This window comes from Cylas formicarius, unplaced genomic scaffold (assembly GCF_029955315.1).
Source record: "Cylas formicarius isolate icCylForm1 unplaced genomic scaffold, icCylForm1.1 PGA_scaffold_8__14_contigs__length_24414737, whole genome shotgun sequence".
In the NCBI taxonomy this organism is placed as follows: Eukaryota; Metazoa; Arthropoda; class Insecta; order Coleoptera; family Brentidae; genus Cylas; species Cylas formicarius.
The window spans coordinates 14,926,734-14,946,188 of NW_026844361.1; the positions used below are offsets into that span (position 1 = coordinate 14,926,734).

General features: G+C 36.9%; 5 protein-coding genes across 10 annotated transcripts in view; 1 reads left to right on the plus strand and 4 right to left on the minus strand.

Moving 5' to 3' along the window:
• Window positions 1–656: 656 nt before the first annotated feature.
• On the minus strand, window positions 657–6,108 carry LOC132706478 (zinc finger protein 501-like). Of its 4 annotated transcripts, none has more exons than XM_060677830.1 (11): window positions 5,905–6,108; window positions 5,425–5,852; window positions 5,123–5,277; window positions 4,738–5,071; window positions 4,528–4,685; window positions 1,733–2,126; window positions 1,519–1,678; window positions 1,338–1,467; window positions 1,121–1,288; window positions 898–1,072; window positions 657–844 (listed from the first exon to the last, which is right to left on the minus strand). In XM_060677830.1, exons 1-11 carry the CDS (start codon window positions 6,058–6,060, stop codon window positions 709–711), a joined length of 2,394 nt encoding a protein of 797 aa, XP_060533813.1. In that variant the 5' UTR covers window positions 6,061–6,108; the 3' UTR covers window positions 657–708. The 4 variants fall into 4 exon arrangements, with proteins under 4 accessions (XP_060533813.1, XP_060533812.1, XP_060533814.1 ...); XM_060677829.1 differs by having other exon boundaries at window positions 1,733–2,129; XM_060677831.1 differs by having other exon boundaries at window positions 1,733–2,129; window positions 5,123–5,852.
• Window positions 6,109–6,699: 591 nt separating this feature from the next.
• On the plus strand, window positions 6,700–14,537 carry LOC132706851 (cullin-2). Of its 2 annotated transcripts, XR_009619653.1 has the most exons (12): window positions 6,712–7,204; window positions 7,260–7,422; window positions 7,478–7,604; window positions 7,665–8,053; window positions 8,113–8,304; window positions 8,378–9,019; window positions 10,968–11,049; window positions 11,102–11,286; window positions 11,345–11,563; window positions 11,620–11,771; window positions 13,657–13,737; window positions 14,495–14,537. XR_009619653.1 is itself a non-coding variant. In XM_060678445.1 (11 exons), exons 2-11 carry the CDS (start codon window positions 7,086–7,088, stop codon window positions 11,749–11,751), a joined length of 2,250 nt encoding a protein of 749 aa, XP_060534428.1. In that variant the 5' UTR covers window positions 6,700–6,849; window positions 7,009–7,085; the 3' UTR covers window positions 11,752–12,012. The 2 variants fall into 2 exon arrangements, 1 of the variants encoding a protein (XP_060534428.1); XM_060678445.1 differs by lacking the exons at window positions 13,657–13,737; window positions 14,495–14,537 and having other exon boundaries at window positions 6,700–6,849; window positions 7,009–7,204; window positions 11,620–12,012.
• Window positions 12,111–14,475, minus strand: LOC132706853 (vacuolar protein sorting-associated protein 33A). The gene is made up of 8 exons (XM_060678449.1): window positions 14,267–14,475; window positions 14,062–14,211; window positions 13,356–14,006; window positions 13,094–13,296; window positions 12,729–13,004; window positions 12,518–12,674; window positions 12,355–12,464; window positions 12,111–12,305 (listed from the first exon to the last, which is right to left on the minus strand). The coding sequence occupies exons 1-8, from the start codon at window positions 14,394–14,396 to the stop codon at window positions 12,192–12,194; spliced, it is 1,791 nt and encodes a 596-aa protein (XP_060534432.1). The 5' UTR covers window positions 14,397–14,475; the 3' UTR covers window positions 12,111–12,191.
• Window positions 14,538–14,745: 208 nt separating the features above from the next.
• Window positions 14,746–16,220, minus strand: LOC132706854 (required for meiotic nuclear division protein 1 homolog). The gene is made up of 5 exons (XM_060678450.1): window positions 15,812–16,220; window positions 15,560–15,759; window positions 15,330–15,509; window positions 15,092–15,278; window positions 14,746–15,037 (listed from the first exon to the last, which is right to left on the minus strand). Exons 1-5 carry the CDS (start codon window positions 16,160–16,162, stop codon window positions 14,873–14,875), a joined length of 1,083 nt encoding a protein of 360 aa, XP_060534433.1. The 5' UTR covers window positions 16,163–16,220; the 3' UTR covers window positions 14,746–14,872.
• Window positions 16,221–16,787: 567 nt separating this feature from the next.
• The window catches only part of LOC132706852 (calcium/calmodulin-dependent protein kinase kinase 1), a 120,699-nt gene continuing 118,031 nt past the window's right edge, over window positions 16,788–19,455 (minus strand). For both annotated transcript variants that reach the window (XM_060678447.1, XM_060678448.1), the window contains 2 exons: window positions 18,672–18,839; window positions 16,788–18,349 (listed from right to left, as the gene is read on the minus strand). In XM_060678447.1, coding sequence (XP_060534430.1) covers window positions 17,999–18,349; window positions 18,672–18,839 — 519 coding nt within the window. In that variant the 3' untranslated portion in view covers window positions 16,788–17,998. The remainder of the gene's footprint in view (window positions 18,350–18,671; window positions 18,840–19,455) is intronic.

A 19,455-nucleotide genomic window follows, 5' to 3' on the forward strand; every position in this document is an offset into this window, starting at 1 on the left:
AAGTCCGGTAAACGGCATATGACTCACGAGTTTATTTGACACGAGCGGAGCGAGTGTTTCATAAACGAGCGAGTTAAAAAGTTTACCGAACGTGTTGCATACTATACTTTTTCTACGGCCGTTAATTTTTGGGTTAGTTTTCGCAAAACAACACGAATACATTCACTGACATGACCGTCAGAATTGACAAATGTCAAAAGTGGCTTTAACAAGCAAAACACCGATTCCCATAGCCGAAGAAAGAGATAGATATAATTTTCAAGCATTTGGGCAAGACTACTATGGTTATTCACCCATTACCGACATCCGTCGAGGAACTTTTCCTTTTCGTCACAGACCAACACATACAACAGGAATATAAATAACATTTGTTCTTTGACCGGTACCAAAAAAAAACGGCCTTGAACCGGCGTGAACGGCCAAAACAGCGGGGACGGCAATACTTACACACTTACAACGTTCACCAAACACTTCCGAAACAAAATCACACGAAAAAAAAACGATATCAAGGTTTTTGAGAGGGATACAATGGATTTTGCAGGGAGCGGGAAGGGGGGTTAGACTGTCATGTGCAATGCACAACAGAATATTAGCCGAATATCGAATTTCAGACAAAGTTGTAAAATTTTCATTTAAAAAACAATGTATTGAGGGTAAGATACAATTTATTGATATTCACTATGCTGTATACTGGCAGATTCTTCCAAATTAACAAACATAATGGGAGTCGTCCGACCTGGCATCGACAGTATCATCATCTGAGGACTGCCTATGGGCCTCCAAATTGTTCTCCCCTTTCTCCATCACTTCTTTGATGGTTCTTCCCGAAGACTCACTATGATACCTGAAGAAAAACGCAAACTGATGGGCACTATCTGAGGGTCAAACCCTACCCACTTAATAAAATGCGCAGTGAAATGAGCTACAGTGATATAACTCCTTCGACAGATGGAGCAAATATACGGATTATCTGGTTGCGGTTTGTCGTCATCATGTAGTAGCATGTGCTGGGTCAGGCTATATGGCTGACGGCACGCGTACGGGCACTGGCTACATTTATATGGCTTTTGACCTAAAAGACGCGGATTAAGCTAAGTCAAAGCGTCGCCTGCGTATGAACCTAAATGAATTTGCACGTGAGTCCTGAGGGTTCCCAAGTTTTTAAACGCCTTTTTGCAGTATTCACACTTGTAGGGCCTGTCTTCGGAATGAATTCTAGTGTGCTCGACCAAATGGCTTTTTTGTTTGAAGCTCTGACCGCAATGGTTACAAGAGTAAGGTTTTTCACCTGCAATAGAACTAGCAACATCTCCTGATTTATTTCCGCACTAGTTTACCAGTATGTTTTCTCATGTGGAGTTTCAATTCAGCAGCTCTGCAAAACCGTTTGTCGCAAATGGTACACTTTTCCGGCCGACCCGTATGAATTCGCAAGTGGGTATTTAGAATGGTTGATTGAGAGAAGCCCTAAAATCGCAGATATGGGAAACCTCCCCTTTCATCTCGACGTTTACACACCTTTCCGCAAACGGAGCATATGTAGGGTTTCTCTCCTGTGTGGGTGCGTTCGTGGACCACCAAAACGTTCCTAGTTTTAACCCTGCGATCGCAATATTGGCATTTGTAGGGCGCTTCGTTTGTGTGCACCCTGATGTGCACATTCAATTTGGAAACCGTTCTGAAAACGCTCACAGGATCACCAAATTCCTAGATACAATTTTGAACGGTTCACCTAAATTGTTTACCGCAATGGGGACACAGGTGTTTGAATTCGGCACCCCTTTCAGATTTCGTGTGAATTCTATTAACGTGTGCTGCCAGACTTCTCACTTTTTTGTTACATTGCCTGCAGAAATTCTGAGCTTCTTTGTTGCCACTTTCAATTTCTATTTTTTCACCGCGACAGGAGTGCTTGCAAAACAGCTCAGAGTTTTCAAATACCATTTCGCACGTTTCACATTTAACATGATCCTTTAGATGGGTCATTAATGCCTTGCTTTCGGTGAAGTTCCTGTGGCAAACCTTGCATCGAAACGACTTGTCTTTGTCGTGTATCTCTTTGTGTTTCTTCAAATTGCGGGCAGATATAAACGACTTTTGACAAATAAAGCATTTATGTATTCTCTCTGCTAAAAATGCACGACATGACCCAATCTATAGACGCGATTTGAGCGTATAACGGAGATATACATAGAATTGGGAAGCTTCAAGCAATGAAGTATATGGATAGCTCTATTCCAAAAAGAGGTGGATGATTTGACCCTATAGCCCATTGCGCTAAGGTCAAGGATAAACAAGATTGCCTTCGAAAAATCCTCGTTGGGCGGGGCAAATTCGTAGCGCCTAGCGCGAAACAGCTTTTTATTATAAAAGAAAAGAACTTTGCGGTTTCGTGTGGTAACCAGAGGCAATGTTTTTATATCGTGCTCCTGCGGACGACTATGAATTTAATTGTGCATACACCCTGTATAAAGTGTCCTTCAAATCTCGTCGAGCTTCAAAGTTACAGTAAACATCGGTAAATATTAAAATTTTGCACAAATAATAGCGTTTTCGTTTTTATTTACCGCCAATAATTCACCCAGAAAAACGGAAAATTTTACCCTGTACATGATTCAAACAATGTTCTAAGTGGATGTTATACCCCTGGATCTTCCACGTTTCCTGGTCCAACAATTTGTTGAAAATAGTAAATGGTTATCGAGAAAATAAGTTTTTTCTGAAACCATGCAGTGCGCCGTAATAATCAATGACGTCATCGCGTCTTGACAGCCCCCGAAATAGCGATTTCAATATGGATTTTTTTTAATCTTCCCAGCAGCGTATGTGATAGACGAAAACCGCAAATACAAAAACTGTAGCTCTTGATGCGGCATATGACACTGTTTGAACCTATTAGCCATATTTTTTACGATTTTTGATTTGCGGCTAATAATTTACTCCGAAAAAGAACAATTTTCTAGGTCTTTTAGATTTTTACCTATAATTTGAAAACCCTGTATATAATCGAAAAAATGCCTAAAATAAGGGTTATTGCACTAGATCTTACGCTGGCTAAAGAATTTTGCCGATCGGGTGAATGATTATGGAGGAAAACATATTTTTCTTGAAGCTAAAATTATCAAAAAAAAATTTCAAAATTTTTTAAAAAATACTTGGAAAAATTTGATTGCGCCCAATTTCTACCGTTTAAATGTGGACACGGACTTTTACTTCTCTGCTAAATTTGAAGTTGATATCTGCAAATTTAGGACACTAAACACATTTCTCATTTAGCACGGAATATCGGGAACACCCGGTACAATAGGCGAAAACCTTAAATACAAAAGTTTTTGCTGCCTATATGGGCTATATCGCAATATAAAAGAAAGTGAGATTTGATTCACAGTCTTTCAGTTATAACCAATTTTCAATAATAGGGGGACACATTTTTCAGTTTTTTTTTTAATAAAAATTTATGAAGTCGTATCTTCTGCGTCTTCTGGTTCAAGAATTTTTTGGTTTCGTAAATGGTTTTTGAAAAAAGATGTTTTTTGTAGACCCTTGCAAAGATAGATACCGGCGTCGGATCAGGGCCATTTCTTATAAGCTTATATGCCTCGTGGAGGATTAAAAAGAAGACAAATTTCAATTTTGTAGCTCCAACGGTTCGAAAGTTATTCAGGAAAAACCAAAAGACGAGAACGGAGAACGAACAGACAAAAAAAATTTTTTTCGACGGTGATCATTTCTGTACCAACGGCAATTCCATATGACCTACCGTTACCGATATAAAATTTTTATACGAGAGTAGATACTTTCGAAAAATTCGATTTCATCGATTTTCGAAAGTAACAAGGTATACGGAAAACTGGAGCGGTCTTCATCCGTCTGCCCTACAACACACCAAGACCGCCCATTTCACAGAGTTGGGTGTGTTGCTAATGCGGACCACGCTATTTGTTATAGCAACTCAAAGGGCTCTTAGAATATGCTGCCTCCTCTGAACTTGAGGTGCTGAACAGAGGCACCCAGCTAATTTTGTCAAAAGTGTGAGGAGGGAGGTAATAGACATCACCCAAATCAAGTGCGAGTGTAATTTGTAACTGAAAAGTACGTCCGACAACAGATACATCCAGTTCATGATGAATTAAGGAGCCCACACCATGGTGGAATAGTGAACCAGAAGTATTACCCTGAGAAACTCAAAGTAAGGTGTAAGTTTCATGCTCTCCAATGAACCTAGAGATTGGGAGCTCTACGAAAATCCAAAAGCTTCATTAAATATAGGAAAAAGACATACTGAAGCAAATTTTGTGGTGACAAGAAAGACTTTCAGGCTGAGAGAGATATTGGTGATATTGGTGAAAAGTGGGGTTAAGCTGATATCCCTGAAGCTGCCTAACCGTTCCTACATGGAAATCAAATGGACCTGGCGGTCCCTTTCAGGAAGGCAGGAGATATCACAATGGGAATGCCCTGGCCATAAAGGCCAGGGGGGCGCCACAGGTAGAATAGGAATATGGATCTGAGTATTGTGTGCCTTACCTGAATGACTAGCTACATGCTCCATCAAATGGCTCATGTTAGACATAATTTTTAGACAAAATGGACATCTTAAATCCTCTGAATGTTCTTGTCTACCGTGTTCCAATAAGTCATTCACAAACTGATTGCAAGAAGAGCACCACAAATCCTTCAATTCCCTGTTAAGATAAAATTAATTTAGGACCTTTTTCCAGATATGGGCTCTTCTACCTGTGAATCCTTGTCATATGAACTGACAAACTTCTACTATTGGTCGCAATGAAATTGCAGCAAATGCATGTCACATGTTTGTTGAAAGTTTCTCTTATTTGGTTGAGAGCCCGGTCAACTTCATCTACTGAATATTGGCTTAATCTCATTTGCTGATTCGCATTGTTTTTTTTTGAAATTTCAACAGGACCAATCCGATCTTTCTCTAATGGACACTCATGATCATTAAAATCATTAAAATTATGAAACTGATTGTTGCATTTTCCACAAATGTAGTGTCTTTTCAAATGATCCTTTAAAGACCTTTGGTCTAAGTAAGTATTTCCCCATTTGTCTAAAGATAAAATGATCTACATTTCAAAGAGAAACACTTGAAAAACCTTACTTAAATGATCTTGCAAATGCTTCAATAAATTTTGAGGTCCAAGTGGAACATCATTGCAAAGGACACAACGAAATGTGTCATAGTGTTCTGTATAATGTAACTGCAAGTTACAAACAATTTTGTTACAAATGGAACACCAATTATCTTCATGTGCCCTAAAATATAGCAATTTGCATTTACAGAAGCGAAACTAGTTTGGAGTGTTGGAAGATGGGAAGTATTGCAACACAGGAAATAACTATCCAACCCACATGAAAAATTAAATTCATACCAAACAGAGATTTGCACAACAATTAATCTACCTGTGCTCCCTTGAAAAATGTATAGGCAAATATTTGCTATCAGTAGCAGAAAAATTGCAAAGGCAACAATTTTTGTGACACCATAGATTAACTTTGGCATTTTCTATAGCCAATTTGACCTGTTCATTTGAAAGTGATTTTTTATTGGCGAGTTTTGTTTCATTTTCTAAGCTGTCTTCGGCAGAAACATCAGTAGCTATCTTTTCACTTAAATTGGGCCAAGGTAAAATACCTTCAGATGATTCGAGATTTGTTATGTGATCAGCTGACGAATCAGCATCCAAGTTCGTGCAATTTGAGTTTCCATTCACTAAATTTTCAATAAATTTGTAGGATTGTTTACACATAACTTGAAACTCATAAGCGCGATTAATTTTATCCTCACAGACAAGGCATAAATAAGGGGCACAGCTGACATTAAACTCTATCTGCAACAAACTCAAAATAACACGGTTTAAAGTTTTTAACAGGACATCCTACCTCTAAGTTGGAAACGGCTGCAAATTTAGTTAAAAGATTGGTAACTTCCGAATTATTTTCCAACAATGACTTCATTTTTGGTGATTTCTCCAAACAAGCACGGCAAATATTTGAAAGTTTCAGAAAGTCATCTTTTACTTTTAACATTAATTCCATTTTTTAAATTTTAAAATGCTATATGAGCATTGAAGTACATTCACATTGAAGTACTTCTACTTTGTTTCTAATTTGACAGTGTACTCAAGACATTCGCCCATTCGCCATAACTTTGACCAAAGAAAAAAAAATGGCATTCCCCACAACCACCCCGGATCAAACAGGACCATCCGACTTTCAACCAGCGTGTACTGCTAAAACAAATTGACAGGCAACACACTTTAAAACGTTAACAATACACAGAGAATTGAGGCCGATATCAAAATTTTTGGGACGAATAGAACAGATTTTGCCGGAAGCGTTCGGCGGTTAAACCGCCATATACAATACGACACCCCACAGAATCCACAAAAGAAATAGATAAACAAACACGGATTTTCTTCTCCATGTTGCGAAAGTAACCTGAAAACACTCGGCCATTACCGGTATCTCTCAAGGGTTCACCGTGATCAATGTATCTATATAACATAAATTTGTAACTTGGTCATATTCAATTTTAATGGTATATGGTCATATACAATTATTGCTTCTTGAAACACACAGTCCTAATAACCACAGAGCATGACCTTAACGGATCGTGTTGTTCTAAGTAAAGTTCTTACCGCTAATATGTATGTAACTGATGACGTTAGCCTCCTGCTTAGACGGTGATATTATTGGATTCTGTGTTCGGTTGTCAAGGGAGGGATGAGGTTATTTTACGTATTTTGTATTTTCATTCAGATTTTTTGCGCATTTCAAAATCTAACGCGTTTAAATAAATTTATGGCAACCGTTCAATTCCTCTAGGTAACAATTTTCGAAATAACCCTCAAATTAGCCCTTTCGTATCGAACAAGGAAACATCTCGTAAAGACGTCAAAGGAGAATTTAAAAAACAGTTATTTATAAATATCGGTCCGGCCGTACCATTTATTTTCCAATAACGCCGTGTGCGTTTATTTTTAGGACGAAAATAAAGGTTAGTGACGCAGTTAGGCAGTGGTCAAACACAAAGACATTAATTACTTGCAAAAAAGTAGAAAATGTCGTTGAAACCGCGTCAAGTGGATTTTAGCTCCACGTGGGGTGCTATTAGGGAAACTATTAGGGGCGTCATAACGCTCGACCATGTACCCCGTACTGCGTGGAACGACAGATTTTCGTAAGTAGCTACTCTTTGCAGCTCAGTCAATATTTATTATTGTATGTCACTTTAGGGATGTTTATTCTTTATGTGTGGCTTATCCAGAGCCTTTGGCGGATAGATTATACGCGGAAACTAAACAGTATCTCATTGACCATGTTGCCAAACTACTAAACAAGGTTCAAGAGGATGGGGAGCAAAACCTTGTCAAAAATTATTTTTTATATTGGTCACAGGTTGGTTGTGTACTCCATATACATGGATAAATGAACATTCATTTGTAATTTGTAGTATTCTGTTGGGAGCCAATACTTACACAGTCTCTATCTATACCTCAATCAACAGCATATAAAAACCCAGAAGTTGTCTGATGCAGAGATTATCTATGGCGGTTCTGAGTCCTCATCCAGCTCTGGAGGTGCAATACTTATTTTTAAAATGTACATTTTTAATGTTTAACAATTTTTTTAAATTCTAGGCGATCAAATGGAAATTGGAGAGCTGGCTCTTCAAGTTTGGCAGTCAAACATGATAGCTCCCCTGGGCTCTCGACTGGTTAAACTATTGCTTGAAGCAATTGATCAGGACAGAGCAGGGCAGCCTCCCAAAATACCTATAGAGGCAGTCCGTGGTACCATTTTAAGTTTTGTTGAGGTACAAAGTTACAGAAAAAAGGGCCAATTGCAACTCTATCAGGAGTTATTCGAAGAAACATTTTTAAATTCAAGCGGTGAGCATTTTAAAAGAGACGCCGCGAGATTGCTTCAAGAACGTGACGTTAGTTTGTATATGGAACAGGTCAAGGCAAAAATTGAAGAGGAATTGTTCCGGACCAGAAGATTCTTGCACCACACTTCGCTGGCAAAGGTTAGAATTTTTAAACTACATTAACGAAATAGTTAAAACAATTGTTTTTTTATGAGAAGCTGGCCAACAGATGCGAAACGCACATGGTAGCAGAACATTTGCAATTCTTGTATAGCGAATGCCAGAATATGGTGAAATATGAACGTAAAGGGGACCTATCGAACATGTATGACCTGTTGAAAAGTGTACCGAATGCTCTAGTTGTCCTAGTTGATACGGTTTTTGATCATATCAAATCGCAGGGCCTGGCAGTAAGTAACTTAATTTCCAATCCATCCAATAGATGCCCATTTCTTGCCATATTGAGGGCTTAATAATTTTCAGGCGATACATAACTTGCAAGGTGACTCTTTGCATATAAATTTTGTCGAAAATCTCCTCGCGGTCTACAAAAAATACAAAGCACTGATCCAGGAAGTCTTCAAGTCGGATCAGAATTTCATGGGCGCCCTCGACAAAGCGTGCAATTCCGTAATTAACCATCGACCCAACGACGGTCGGTCTCCCTGCCGAAGTCCCGAACTTCTCGCGAAATACTGCGACACGCTACTTAAAAAAAGCAGCAAGGGCATAACGGAAGCGGAGGTCGACGAAAAACTGACCGAGAGCATCACCATCTTTAAGTATATCGACGACAAGGATGTATTCCAGAAGTTTTACTCGCGTTCTTTGGCCAAACGCCTGATCCACCAACAGACCCAGAGCATGGACGCCGAAGAAGCGATGATAAACCGACTGAAACAAGCCTGCGGTTACGAGTTCACCAGTAAACTACACAGGATGTTCACCGACATGTCAGTCTCTGCTGACTTGAATAACAAGTTCAACGCCTTCCTGAAACAGGACAACGTAGATTTGGGAATCAATTTCGGTATTTATGTGCTGCAGGCGGGCGCCTGGCCCCTGGGACAGGCTGTAGTTACCCCGTTCGCTCTGCCTCAGCAGTTGGAGGAAAGCGTCCTTATGGTAAGTAACATGGTTACTGTCACCTCTTCAATATTTCAAATCAGAAGGAAAACCACATGTTATGCTGGATAAATTATTTAAATCTGCAGTTGTTTGATAATAAAAGTTTTTTATTTTAAAAAAGAATTAAATAAAATGAGTATAAGAGTAGACAATGTCTAACAACTATAAGCCATATCACAGAAATCGTTGTATACTTATTTGTCGTAGATTTTTTTGCACATAATCTGTAGTCATCATGAATACACCTGACTGAGTGAATTTATGCAAGAAATTGCATCAATAATCTATCAAATTTTCAGAATTTTCATTAATTATATCATTAGTCCCATCAATTTTTATATTGCCAAATTCTAGTCATTTTCCTTCGGAGTATTCCAGAATAATGGATGTAAAAAAGAATTGAACAGAAATAAAATCAGTACAAAAATATACAATGTCCAATTATGGGCTATATCAAAGAAATCATTGTTTCGATATTCGTCGAACATTTTTTTTACACATAATCTGTAGTCATCGTGAATACGCGTGACTTTAATGAATTTATAATATGCAAAAAGTTACGTTAATAATCTATTAAATTTTTTGAACATTCCTTTATTATATCATTAGTCCCATCAATTTCTATGTAGTCCAATTCCGGTCTATTTTCCTTCGGAGTATCCAAGAATACAGGTATAGAGCAATAATTATTCCCAAATATTTGATTTTAGAAGTTTCCTTAATTATATTGGTCCCATCAATTTTTATATAGTCAAATTCTGGTCTAGTTGGTTCTATTCGGGTCCAAGTTATTTGAAATTTAATTAATGTACTTTTTCAGTAGTACTTTAAGACATTTTGACAGAACTATATATATAGAACTTAAAACTGTACTTGTATGGTAATAAAGTTTTCTTAATTCCATAGTGAATTAGACTTAAAGCAAATCAGTGCAAAAATATTTTCAATTAAAAGTGGGTATGTGGTTTAGCAGGATATTTTAGAACTTTGCTAAGCTCATACTACTAGAATCAAAACCATAAAACTCTTTTTTTCTCCAAGCAACTTTGGACATGATCAGCAGGAAAAATTATCCCGTGCGTGATAGACACGGTACTACGAACGTTTTCTTCAAAATAACTTGTAAATTGTCGTTTAAGGAGAGTCCAAAATTGTCGGTAAACTGGGAAGAACAGGTATAGCTCCGTAGTTCATTTGGTGAACCCTTAATCTCGATACAGTCAGGGAAATTGTTTTGATACCTAAGTAATACCCAGAGATAATAATTTTTTTATGGCTTTTGATAGCACAATCTTAGCAAAACTTCTGGATTCGTCCTGCGTGGGTTGTTATTGAGTTGAACTTGCTTGCTGAAGTTTCGCCAATCATACTGTTGGCTTCTTTAAAGCTTTAACTAAAACCGACTCGCATTTTACTCTGTACCTGCTTATATATTGTTTGAGGGGGTGAAAGGTCTTTTCCTTTCGTAAATTGAACTGAGGTGGTTTTTACTTGATGAAAATCCATTTATCAAAATAAATAAGAACTAAAAGTTCATATTTTCACGAAATTATATATTATGACATGACAATTGTTTCGACAACACCGTCTCCTTATCAAATGTCATTTGATAAAGACACGGTGTTGTCGAAACAATTGTCATGTCATAATATATAATTTCGTGAAAATCTGAACTTTTAGTTCTTATTTATCTTTTCCTTTCCTTTACTTTTCACCAATATGGGAATCAGTCATCCTAGACAATGTTTGTAGTATCAGTTAAGCTCTGAAGAAACCAACAGGATGATTGACGACAACGCAGGAGGAATCCAGAAGTTTTATAGTATTACAGTAACTTGGGGAAGTTAGGTTATTTTTGCAAACTATGTGAGAATACTTTTTTTGGCACCTACCGTTCAAATCGTTTATCGAGAATGCATCTCTATAAACTATTTTTTTTTTGTAGTTTGAGAGTTTTTATCATAACCGATTTAATGGGAGGAAGCTAACGTGGCTTCATCATTTATGCCAGGCGGAACTGAAACTGGGTAAGGGTCTTTTTTCGCGATCTACTATGTTTGTAAACAGTTTTGGCCTTAGGGTACCTAAAAAAGCCATACGTAGTGACCGTGCAGACTTTCCAAATGGCCATATTGCTCCTGTTTGAGAACGCCAACGTTCTCTCATGCAAAGAGATCCGGGAGAGCTTACAGTTGAATAGCGACCAGTTCAAAAGACACGCTGTCAGCTTGGTGGAATCGAAACTGTTGCTGTCGGATACCGACGTTCGTAGTTTAACTTTACGATGATCGATTTTAGGACCCAACCGATGTTAAATTGCAGGAAATTGACGAGAACGATACGAATTTTAGATTAAACATGGATTATTCGAATAAGAGGACGAAATTTAGGATAACGGCGGCGATACAGAAAGAGACGCCCCACGAGGTGGAGCAGACGATGAATTCTGTCGAGGAAGATAGGAAGATGTACCTGCAGGCGGCGATAGTCCGAATTATGAAGTCTAGAAAGGTGTTGAAGCACAACCTGCTCATACAAGAGGTCCGTAGAGCGATTTAAATGGTTTGTGGTTCGTAGCATTGTTTTTTTTTTTGCAGGTTTATGCACAGTCCAAAGTGTCCTTTGCGCCCAGCGTCCAGCTGATTAAGAAATGCATAGAATCCTTGATCGATAAGCAGTACATAGAGAGGACGCCCCATTCGAGCGAGGAGTATAGTTACGTAGCTTAATTAATTTAAATCTCATAGAGGTATGTAGGTTTCTCTCAGTTTAGTTAATTTTTTGGTTAAAAAAACGCAAAACAGCCAGCAAAATTGGAAAGTTCAAAAACAGTTTGAACTTGAACTTTTTTTTATAGAGGCGTTTTCACATTATCCACTTTGTTTTTCTTGTTAACGAAGGAGTTGTACAATATTGTAAATAGTTAATTAACGCTTCAGTTTTGAAGTCGCAGTTTTATTTATAATTTAATAAAATTTGATGTTTTTCTACTCAGTTTTATTCCCTTGCAGTTCAAAAAAAATCTTTATTTTTGTTTTTCAATTATCCAGTTGGACCTAATGTAAATCAAATGAAGGTATACTTTATACTTTAAATTTATTTATAGGTACCTAAGTAAGATTTTTGTTTATTAAATAATAACAGTAACTTATCGAAAGCATTGGTTAGGTTAATGTTCGATTATGGATTTCAAAAAACTGTTTCCGTTTATCAGTTTTGTAGTCGCTATGACAAATTCTACGTTCGAGTCTTCCTGCTGGGATAAAAATCTCAACGCTGATATCTAAAATCGATATAACACGAGCCAGGTCGTAATCTTATACTTTTCTTACCTCGGCAAAAGTGCATCCTCCGATAAAAAACACCAACACCACTTTTGGCGAATCTGAATTGCTTTGAATCAAATTCCGAGAGGTTAATGGTGACTCGTCCAGTGTGGGTCCTAAAACGGGACACCTTTAACCACGCCCCCTTGGGCAAATTAACCCCGAGTACCCGGCAATAGCCCCAAGACGTCGTGCAATTGTTTCCAGCCGCCATTTTTGGTCACTTGTTCCGCCAGCCTCACGCTAATCGGAGCGTAAATACTGTGGACATAGCTGATGTCGGTGGGATTAATTTCAGAAGTGTCATCCATTATTAACCTCAAAGTCTTTAAAAATGTAGATATTTTAACGATAACAATATACTTGGAAATCTTTCTCACCTTTCTTAATACAGTGTACTGACGAGTACTGGACTGCAACTTCAATAAACCGACTTTTTCTAATCTGCTAACTGCTAATAAACTTTCTATCCCGTACACTTGCACCAATTCTCTCTTGTAAGCTTCTAGCACTTTTGCTTTAAGCCCGGAAGAGCAAATGCATTGAAGGCACATCAGCCTTAGCACCTTAATCAACGGCTTACTCTGACCCATCAAGTCTTCGATATACGAATTGGATTTGTCCACATCTATTCCACTGAGGAATTCCTGTTCAGTCTAAAATGTTAAAAAGAATAAACTATAAATTTCCAATTGGTGTCAAGAAGAAACCTACATCAATACCAGCAAGGTTTATCATAACCTACCTGCAAAGTGTCATAGAAATCATACTGATCAGTGTGTTCCTTAATACATTCTGCAATGGCGGTATGGTTTGCGAGTTGTTTTTTCTTCTCCAAGATCTGGGGCAATTTTTGAACGTAAAGCTTCATTTCTTGCACGGTTTTTTCCTGAGTGTTTTCCAGCTGGGCACTAATAGCTTTCGCTTGTTTTGACAGGTATGTTCCAACCTAAAAATAAGCCTAATGGTTATTTGATTTTGAAGTGGTGTCAAAGTGAGGAAACTTTCTGCATTGAAATTCTTGTCTCTGATGTCAGCGAACAATTTGTCCGCGGAATCGAGTATTATTTGCTTTTTATCGTCCGAAAGTGATTCGGTATTTCTTTCCTCAGTACTGAGGAAATTATCAATGGGAAAAAATGCAGAACAATTATTGATATTAAAAATTTCATCAATAAGTCCTTCGTAAGTCAACTGGGTGGCCAGAGGAGTGATCAAGTCGACCGATCTGTCTATCAAAAGAATTTGGTTGATGCATGACGGTTGATTGTTTTTTGTCTCGTTGCCGTTATTCTTTTCTTTTTGCAGCTTTGCCACCAGGTCCCAGACTTGTTTGGCGGCCACACCTTTTCCCCATACACGCGAAATGGGCCCATACAATTCCTGCAGGTAAATAATCGCTTGCGCTACTTGATAAATATAAGTAGGATCATTATTGACAGTATAGTCCTTAAATGCATCCAATATTTCCATGGACACCACATCGGAATCGAATGGAAATAGTTGACACTTGAATTCTTCGATTGATATCACATTACCAAACACGCCATTGTGCTTTAAACGTTCCTCACAAAGCAAGCTCTTTTTGGGCACAAAAAACAAGTAATATTGCCTTTTGGAACCACTTTTGGTTTTGCTGTCCTCCCGTACATTATAGGCTGAATAATTATATATTTTATAATTCAATCTAATCATTCAAATGGAATACTTAACCTATGTAATCCATTAAACGCAGCTTAGGCCGCGAAATAAATATGATACAGTCAACGTCTGACTCGGGCAAAACGGTAGCTCTCAACGGAAACATTTTTTTAACAGAATATTCCCTAAGGAAACTATATTGGGCAATAGAACCCATAGGTCCTTAAATATAGTGGTTTGATGAGCACACGCCAACATGAAAACAAAAGCAACTTACCCGCTAAGGCATTGTCCCACACAATAGCCTTGCTGCCTCGACATTTTTCCAATAAATTTATCAAATTATTTCGGGCCTGCGTTTGTATCAAGGAAATATCGACCCTACCGCCTTGCAAGTGGGACGACATACCTAATATATTGTTCGAGCGACAAACATAACATAACCTGAAAATTTAATGACCCACCTTTGGTTCTGTCTTAACTAAAATGGGCCAAATTGTTTCAGATGACTTGACCATGACTACAGAACCTTTAATCCCGAAATCAAGCTCGTTTTTGAGTTTTTTCAGAAGCTATGGGCAAGTTGCAATGATCGTTCGCCCAAATGACATATTTCGATATTAAATCCTATGGGCACTGCGACTGACTCACCCAAATATTTAAGAGGGTAAACTTTGACCACCTACTAACGCTTAGCAGTTATTAATTAAACTTCAGGAATATGGATTTTAATAATAAAATCCCAAATACTTAATTTAAACTAAGAAATTTATTTTACAAAATATTTTGAGGTGCACATAATAACAATTGTCCGCTTTATTTCGTATCACAGTTTATAAAGGACATAGGAGAAAACTGTCCCAGTAAACTAACCAAAACATCTCTACTCATGATAATACCTGTCGATATAATGAATAACTTCAAACACAACCTCCACCATAATTAAAATGATAATCATCCACTCTAGGCGGATATGGTGTTTATCACTTAGGTGAGAAGATAAAAGTTCAATGAGAGCAACACAGTGGTTGATTTTTTCATTCATAACCTAGAAAATATGTGTTGTTTACAGCCCATTTACAAAACAAATTATAATGTATACCTTAGTACGCTTGCTAATACCAAAGTAAGAGCACACTTGATTGTATAAAACTTCAAGTTCTTCATTTTCCCAATAAAAATCTGGAGTGTCCAACACATCGGAGCTCAAATTTAAGTAATGTCTCAAAGCAAACAATTCCCCATGTTTTCTAAGTACTTCCTGCCGCGTCATCCTAATTTTTTGACCACTAAAATCATAAACAATTACACCTCCGAGTTAAGTTCATAAGGCTATTTACCGCTTCAGATCCTCAGTCACGTCTTGAATAGTTTCAATATATTTCTCAAGAGACGCCTCCCAAATTCCTAACTTTACTGAGAGCAACATGGCATTTGAAAAAGTGTACTTCGTCAGGATCAGGTTATTTAATGAAGGATTTAGCACAAAATTGCCCTCCTTGTCTACACAACTTGACTTTCTATATAAAATGACCATAAAAAACTGCAACACATGCGAATTATTACTTACTCTTTACTATCATGGTAAACATAGTTCATTATTTCTCTCTCGGACTGCACCATTTGTTCAGAGTAACTATCTTCTTCATATCGTCTCAGAAAATTTAAAATATTACTAGTCTCAAGGTCTGTAACATTCCACAAGATGATGCTACCTTCTCTAAAGAAAAATAAGTCTCGCGGCTCTTTTTCTACCTTATATTTAGCTGTCTGCAATTAAATGATATAATATTCCTGCACTAACGAAAATATGAACACTTACAGCGTGTACCACATCAGTATCATTTGGCACAGAATTTGGAACATACAAGCCTTGTTTCTTTAAACCACAAATAAGATCCTCTAAATTATATTCTTCTGCAGTAGAGAAAGCCACTACATTATATACGCCTGGTACAGTTTCGTCTTCCAAGGTCTTTTTTTTGCGAATAGGCCGCTTTTTCAGTTGTATTGAAGAAATGCTATCATGTGTACTAAACTTTGTGTTTGTATAATTCCTGAGATTGGATACCGACTTTAAATGCTTCGTGCCACAATGACGAATTACTCCCGCCAGCGAAAACGGTTGCAAAGTTAATTTTAAAAAACATTTTGTACTTATTTTAGCATTCATCTTAAACTTAAAAATATTATTTAGCCACTCATTTTTCTTTAATGCTGTTAGTTATGTTTTCCAGGAACTTTCGGCCAGAAAACGTTCTCTTCTTAATGCGTATTACAATAGCAAACAAGGAAAAAAAAGATGAAGAGGGACAACTTCACCTATTTCCGCATTTTTTTAATTTTTCTTTAGACTCACAGTTTTAATGAATTAAAAATTATTTTACGAGCACTGGTAAAATGAAATTGTTCCCTGCGCTGTTTCGTAGAAAACACATGCCCCCTGGACATATATGGCGAGGTAAATGTAGACTTTACAAAGAAGTCACACCGAAGGACATACAGGACCTCAAAAACAAGTTTGAAATCGAAGAAAGGAACATGTTTCTCCTTAGGCACTCATTTTTAACGCCCGTAAGGATTTAAATATTGATTTTTTTTTGTTTATGTGGCACTTCTTTGCAGGAGCAATCATTTGGCCATGCAGTCGCTTTGGGAAAAAGAGAGCTACGTGTAGCGAAGCAATTGGCAAACGTTAAGCCTTTTTACGATAATGTAACAATAGAATCTAGACTGGCTCATTTACGTGTTAACGAATCATGGGATTGAATGTTTATTAGTAGTAAATAAAGTAGGAGTTTGCTTTGCAAGTTTTTATTTATAAAACTAGCACAGATTACAAAGGAAGGTGCAAGCTAATTAATTTATTTTATGCGTCGTTGGAGTGCTACTTGTAGGGTAACTTGGAGAATATATTTGTAATGCCAATAAAAAATTAATACAGCATATTTGGGCAAGAATTATATTGGTCACAACTGCATTAAAATCTTTCCTAAACGACATATTTTCAGGCGAGATCATTGAGCTTTGGTTTAATATGAATATTTGGGCGACAATTCAGTGTGCTAAAAATATAGAGCAGCCCCTGTAATGGAGAAACTTGAACAGTGTATTCAGCAGAAAAAAATAAAAATTTAAACAATCTTCTAGAGATTTTGCTTTCAAACTTCGTTGGTATTATAATATAATAATTTCTGGAATTGTTATGTAAATAAATAAAACTTAATAAGCACAAATTATCTTAATGTAATTTGCAATCCTGGTATATTAGGTGCAAATGTAAACAATTTTTTTTTAACAAAAACGGTTTTAGCAAAAAAAATATATTTTTTTGAACCACTGACAAGTAAGCAAAAACAAGTTTATAAGTTTTTTTGAAAGTAAACGATTGGTATATTTCAACACCCCGAGGCATTTCGGACATAAGTTTATATGATTTTAAATTATTTCTATCTGTCGAATACGCTGTTAAAGTTTCTTGATTATAATTGGAACCATCCTGTATTTGGAGTGCTTGTTTGCTTTGTACCTATTATAATGCATCAGCCATATTAAGTATGAGTGTAGAAAGAGAGCTTAAAAATAGATTCAACATGGTCCAACATTTAAAAAGTTTATAAATATAAACAATTCAAAAACTAAACAGAAAATATATAGCCAAGAGCAATTTAAACTATACAAAGATCACATAACATTTAAACAGGTTTCACTACAATAATTGGAAGTGACATGGTATAGTTTTTCTAAACTAAAACGCTGGAAGAGATTAAGTGTCAGACTCAATTCATTGTTACACGCAACATGTCAAATTGTGACGTCACGGGTCTACCACACAAGGCAATACATTAGGTTTTCTTATCTTAATAAACTGATTAAAACTGGTCCCGTTTGAAATTTAGCAGAACATTACAAACATAATTAAAGAAAAACATTTAATCAAATAAATAAAACCCACAAAAATAATATTAAAAGAAAATTGAAAATTTTAGCATGTTTGGAAAAAGATCTATCACCGCCTTGGCGTAGTTTTGTCTACTTTGCAGTCTTTGGCTCTAGTTAAATTCACGGTTTGCTTGGAATCTCCATTAACGACTTTTGGTGTGGATTTTTTCTCTAATAGCCTTCCCCTTTGCGTTTTTGGAGGGATGATGGTCGATTCTGTTAAGTTTTGGTCTGTATTGACCTCCAACACAGACTCCAACGATGAATCTATCGAAACCTGTCTGTGAGGCAACCAACTGTAGGAATCCGGCGCCGAGTTTGACCTTCCTGAGCGACCTATGTGCTTCTTGGAAATTCCCGTCAAAGTTCGAGTATCGGAAGTACCTAACGTGGTCTCTCGTCGATACAAGAAAGGGTTCTGCAACCGATATAACATGAATTTCGTACTGTAAGACCACAGCAGCTTTTTACTTCAAAATAAAAGCAAGGGCCGTTTTAATCGTTTAACAGTAACAAAGAACCAGAAAAAGAATGTTTACAGTGGTACCAACAAAAAAAAACTTCCAAAGGTCCTTATTTATTGCCCGAAGGGGTGACTAATGACACCACCTCGCGACTAAAATATGAACTGTTATGACGCTGACATCTCTCGTACATTAGTAAAACTAAATTTTGATTCTTTGGTTTGGAAAAAGAAAAAAAAAACAGTTAAACTTATGTAAACCATAAGTCGTATTTACCTGAAAAGAATGTTTTTTGAGCATATGTTTTATCAATATGAGCGTATCCAGCTTGGGTATCGACGTTATGACCCTGGCTACGTCTTCTTCCGTTACTTCCACCAGATGGCAGTTTTCTTCTTCAGACGGCAAGGGATACAGACCATGCTTTGTCACCCACGGATGTTTCTTTAACAGAAGTCATAGTTTAATAATTGGTAGAGCTACATAAAGAGAATTTTTTGTCGCCAAGGCCGCAGCATATTTAATAAGGTTAGAAAGCAAATAAAATCTTTCTTTGATTTGATTGATTGATTGATTTGATTTGGTAATAGGGGTACCGTATGCTCCTGACAATATGTCTCCCTTATCAACTATTTTCATAAATTATAAACTAATTTAAATAAGTAATCTTGGTGAGTATAATTTAAGTGCATATTAATTTACAAATAATATGTTAGTTTCTTATTCATAACACAAAAATATTTTGATATAACAACTGATGCAACCAAAGAAAAATTTCAATCAAATCAAAACGACAGTGATATTGCACACAATGAACTTGATTTTCTCCATAGAAAATCAATTCGACTCGGACATATTGTGACAAAATGCTTGCTGATAAAATACCGCATCCAAATCGAAAACTGACGAATTCATGAACTGTCATGTTGAAAATCGCCTGCAGTTTAATCGTGGATAAGGCCTTAAAGTTTTAAACTAAAACAAAGTGAGGGAGGCTTCGGTTCTTTCTAATTTTAATTATGGCGCTGCAGAAGCAGTCAGAAAAGTATAGAATTCAACA

Coding starts and splice junctions, on each gene's coding strand:
- LOC132706478 (XM_060677829.1), bottom strand. CDS start 6,060: ATGGAATTAATGTTAAAAGTAAAAGATGACTTTCTGAAACTTTCAAAT. Junction 5,853..5,904: donor CAGCCGTTTCCAACTTAGAG/GTAGGATGTCCT, acceptor AGTTTGTTGCAG/ATAGAGTTTAATGTCAGCTG. Junction 1,289..1,337: donor CCACATGAGAAAACATACTG/GTAAACTAGTGC, acceptor GTTCTATTGCAG/GTGAAAAACCTTACTCTTGT.
- LOC132706854 (XM_060678450.1), bottom strand. CDS start 16,162: ATGAATGCTAAAATAAGTACAAAATGTTTTTTAAAATTAACTTTGCAA. Junction 15,279..15,329: donor GTGACTGAGGATCTGAAGCG/GTAAATAGCCTT, acceptor TTATGATTTTAG/TGGTCAAAAAATTAGGATGA. Junction 15,038..15,091: donor GTATTAGCAAGCGTACTAAG/GTATACATTATA, acceptor CATATTTTCTAG/GTTATGAATGAAAAAATCAA.
- LOC132706851 (XM_060678445.1), top strand. CDS start 7,086: ATGTCGTTGAAACCGCGTCAAGTGGATTTTAGCTCCACGTGGGGTGCT. Junction 7,423..7,477: donor ATTTTTTATATTGGTCACAG/GTTGGTTGTGTA, acceptor TGTAATTTGTAG/TATTCTGTTGGGAGCCAATA. Junction 9,020..10,967: donor TGGAGGAAAGCGTCCTTATG/GTAAGTAACATG, acceptor TTTTTTTTGTAG/TTTGAGAGTTTTTATCATAA.
- LOC132706853 (XM_060678449.1), bottom strand. CDS start 14,396: ATGTCGTCCCACTTGCAAGGCGGTAGGGTCGATATTTCCTTGATACAA. Junction 13,297..13,355: donor AGACAAGAATTTCAATGCAG/AAAGTTTCCTCA, acceptor CTTATTTTTAGG/TTGGAACATACCTGTCAAAA. Junction 12,306..12,354: donor GAGGATGCACTTTTGCCGAG/GTAAGAAAAGTA, acceptor TATCGATTTTAG/ATATCAGCGTTGAGATTTTT.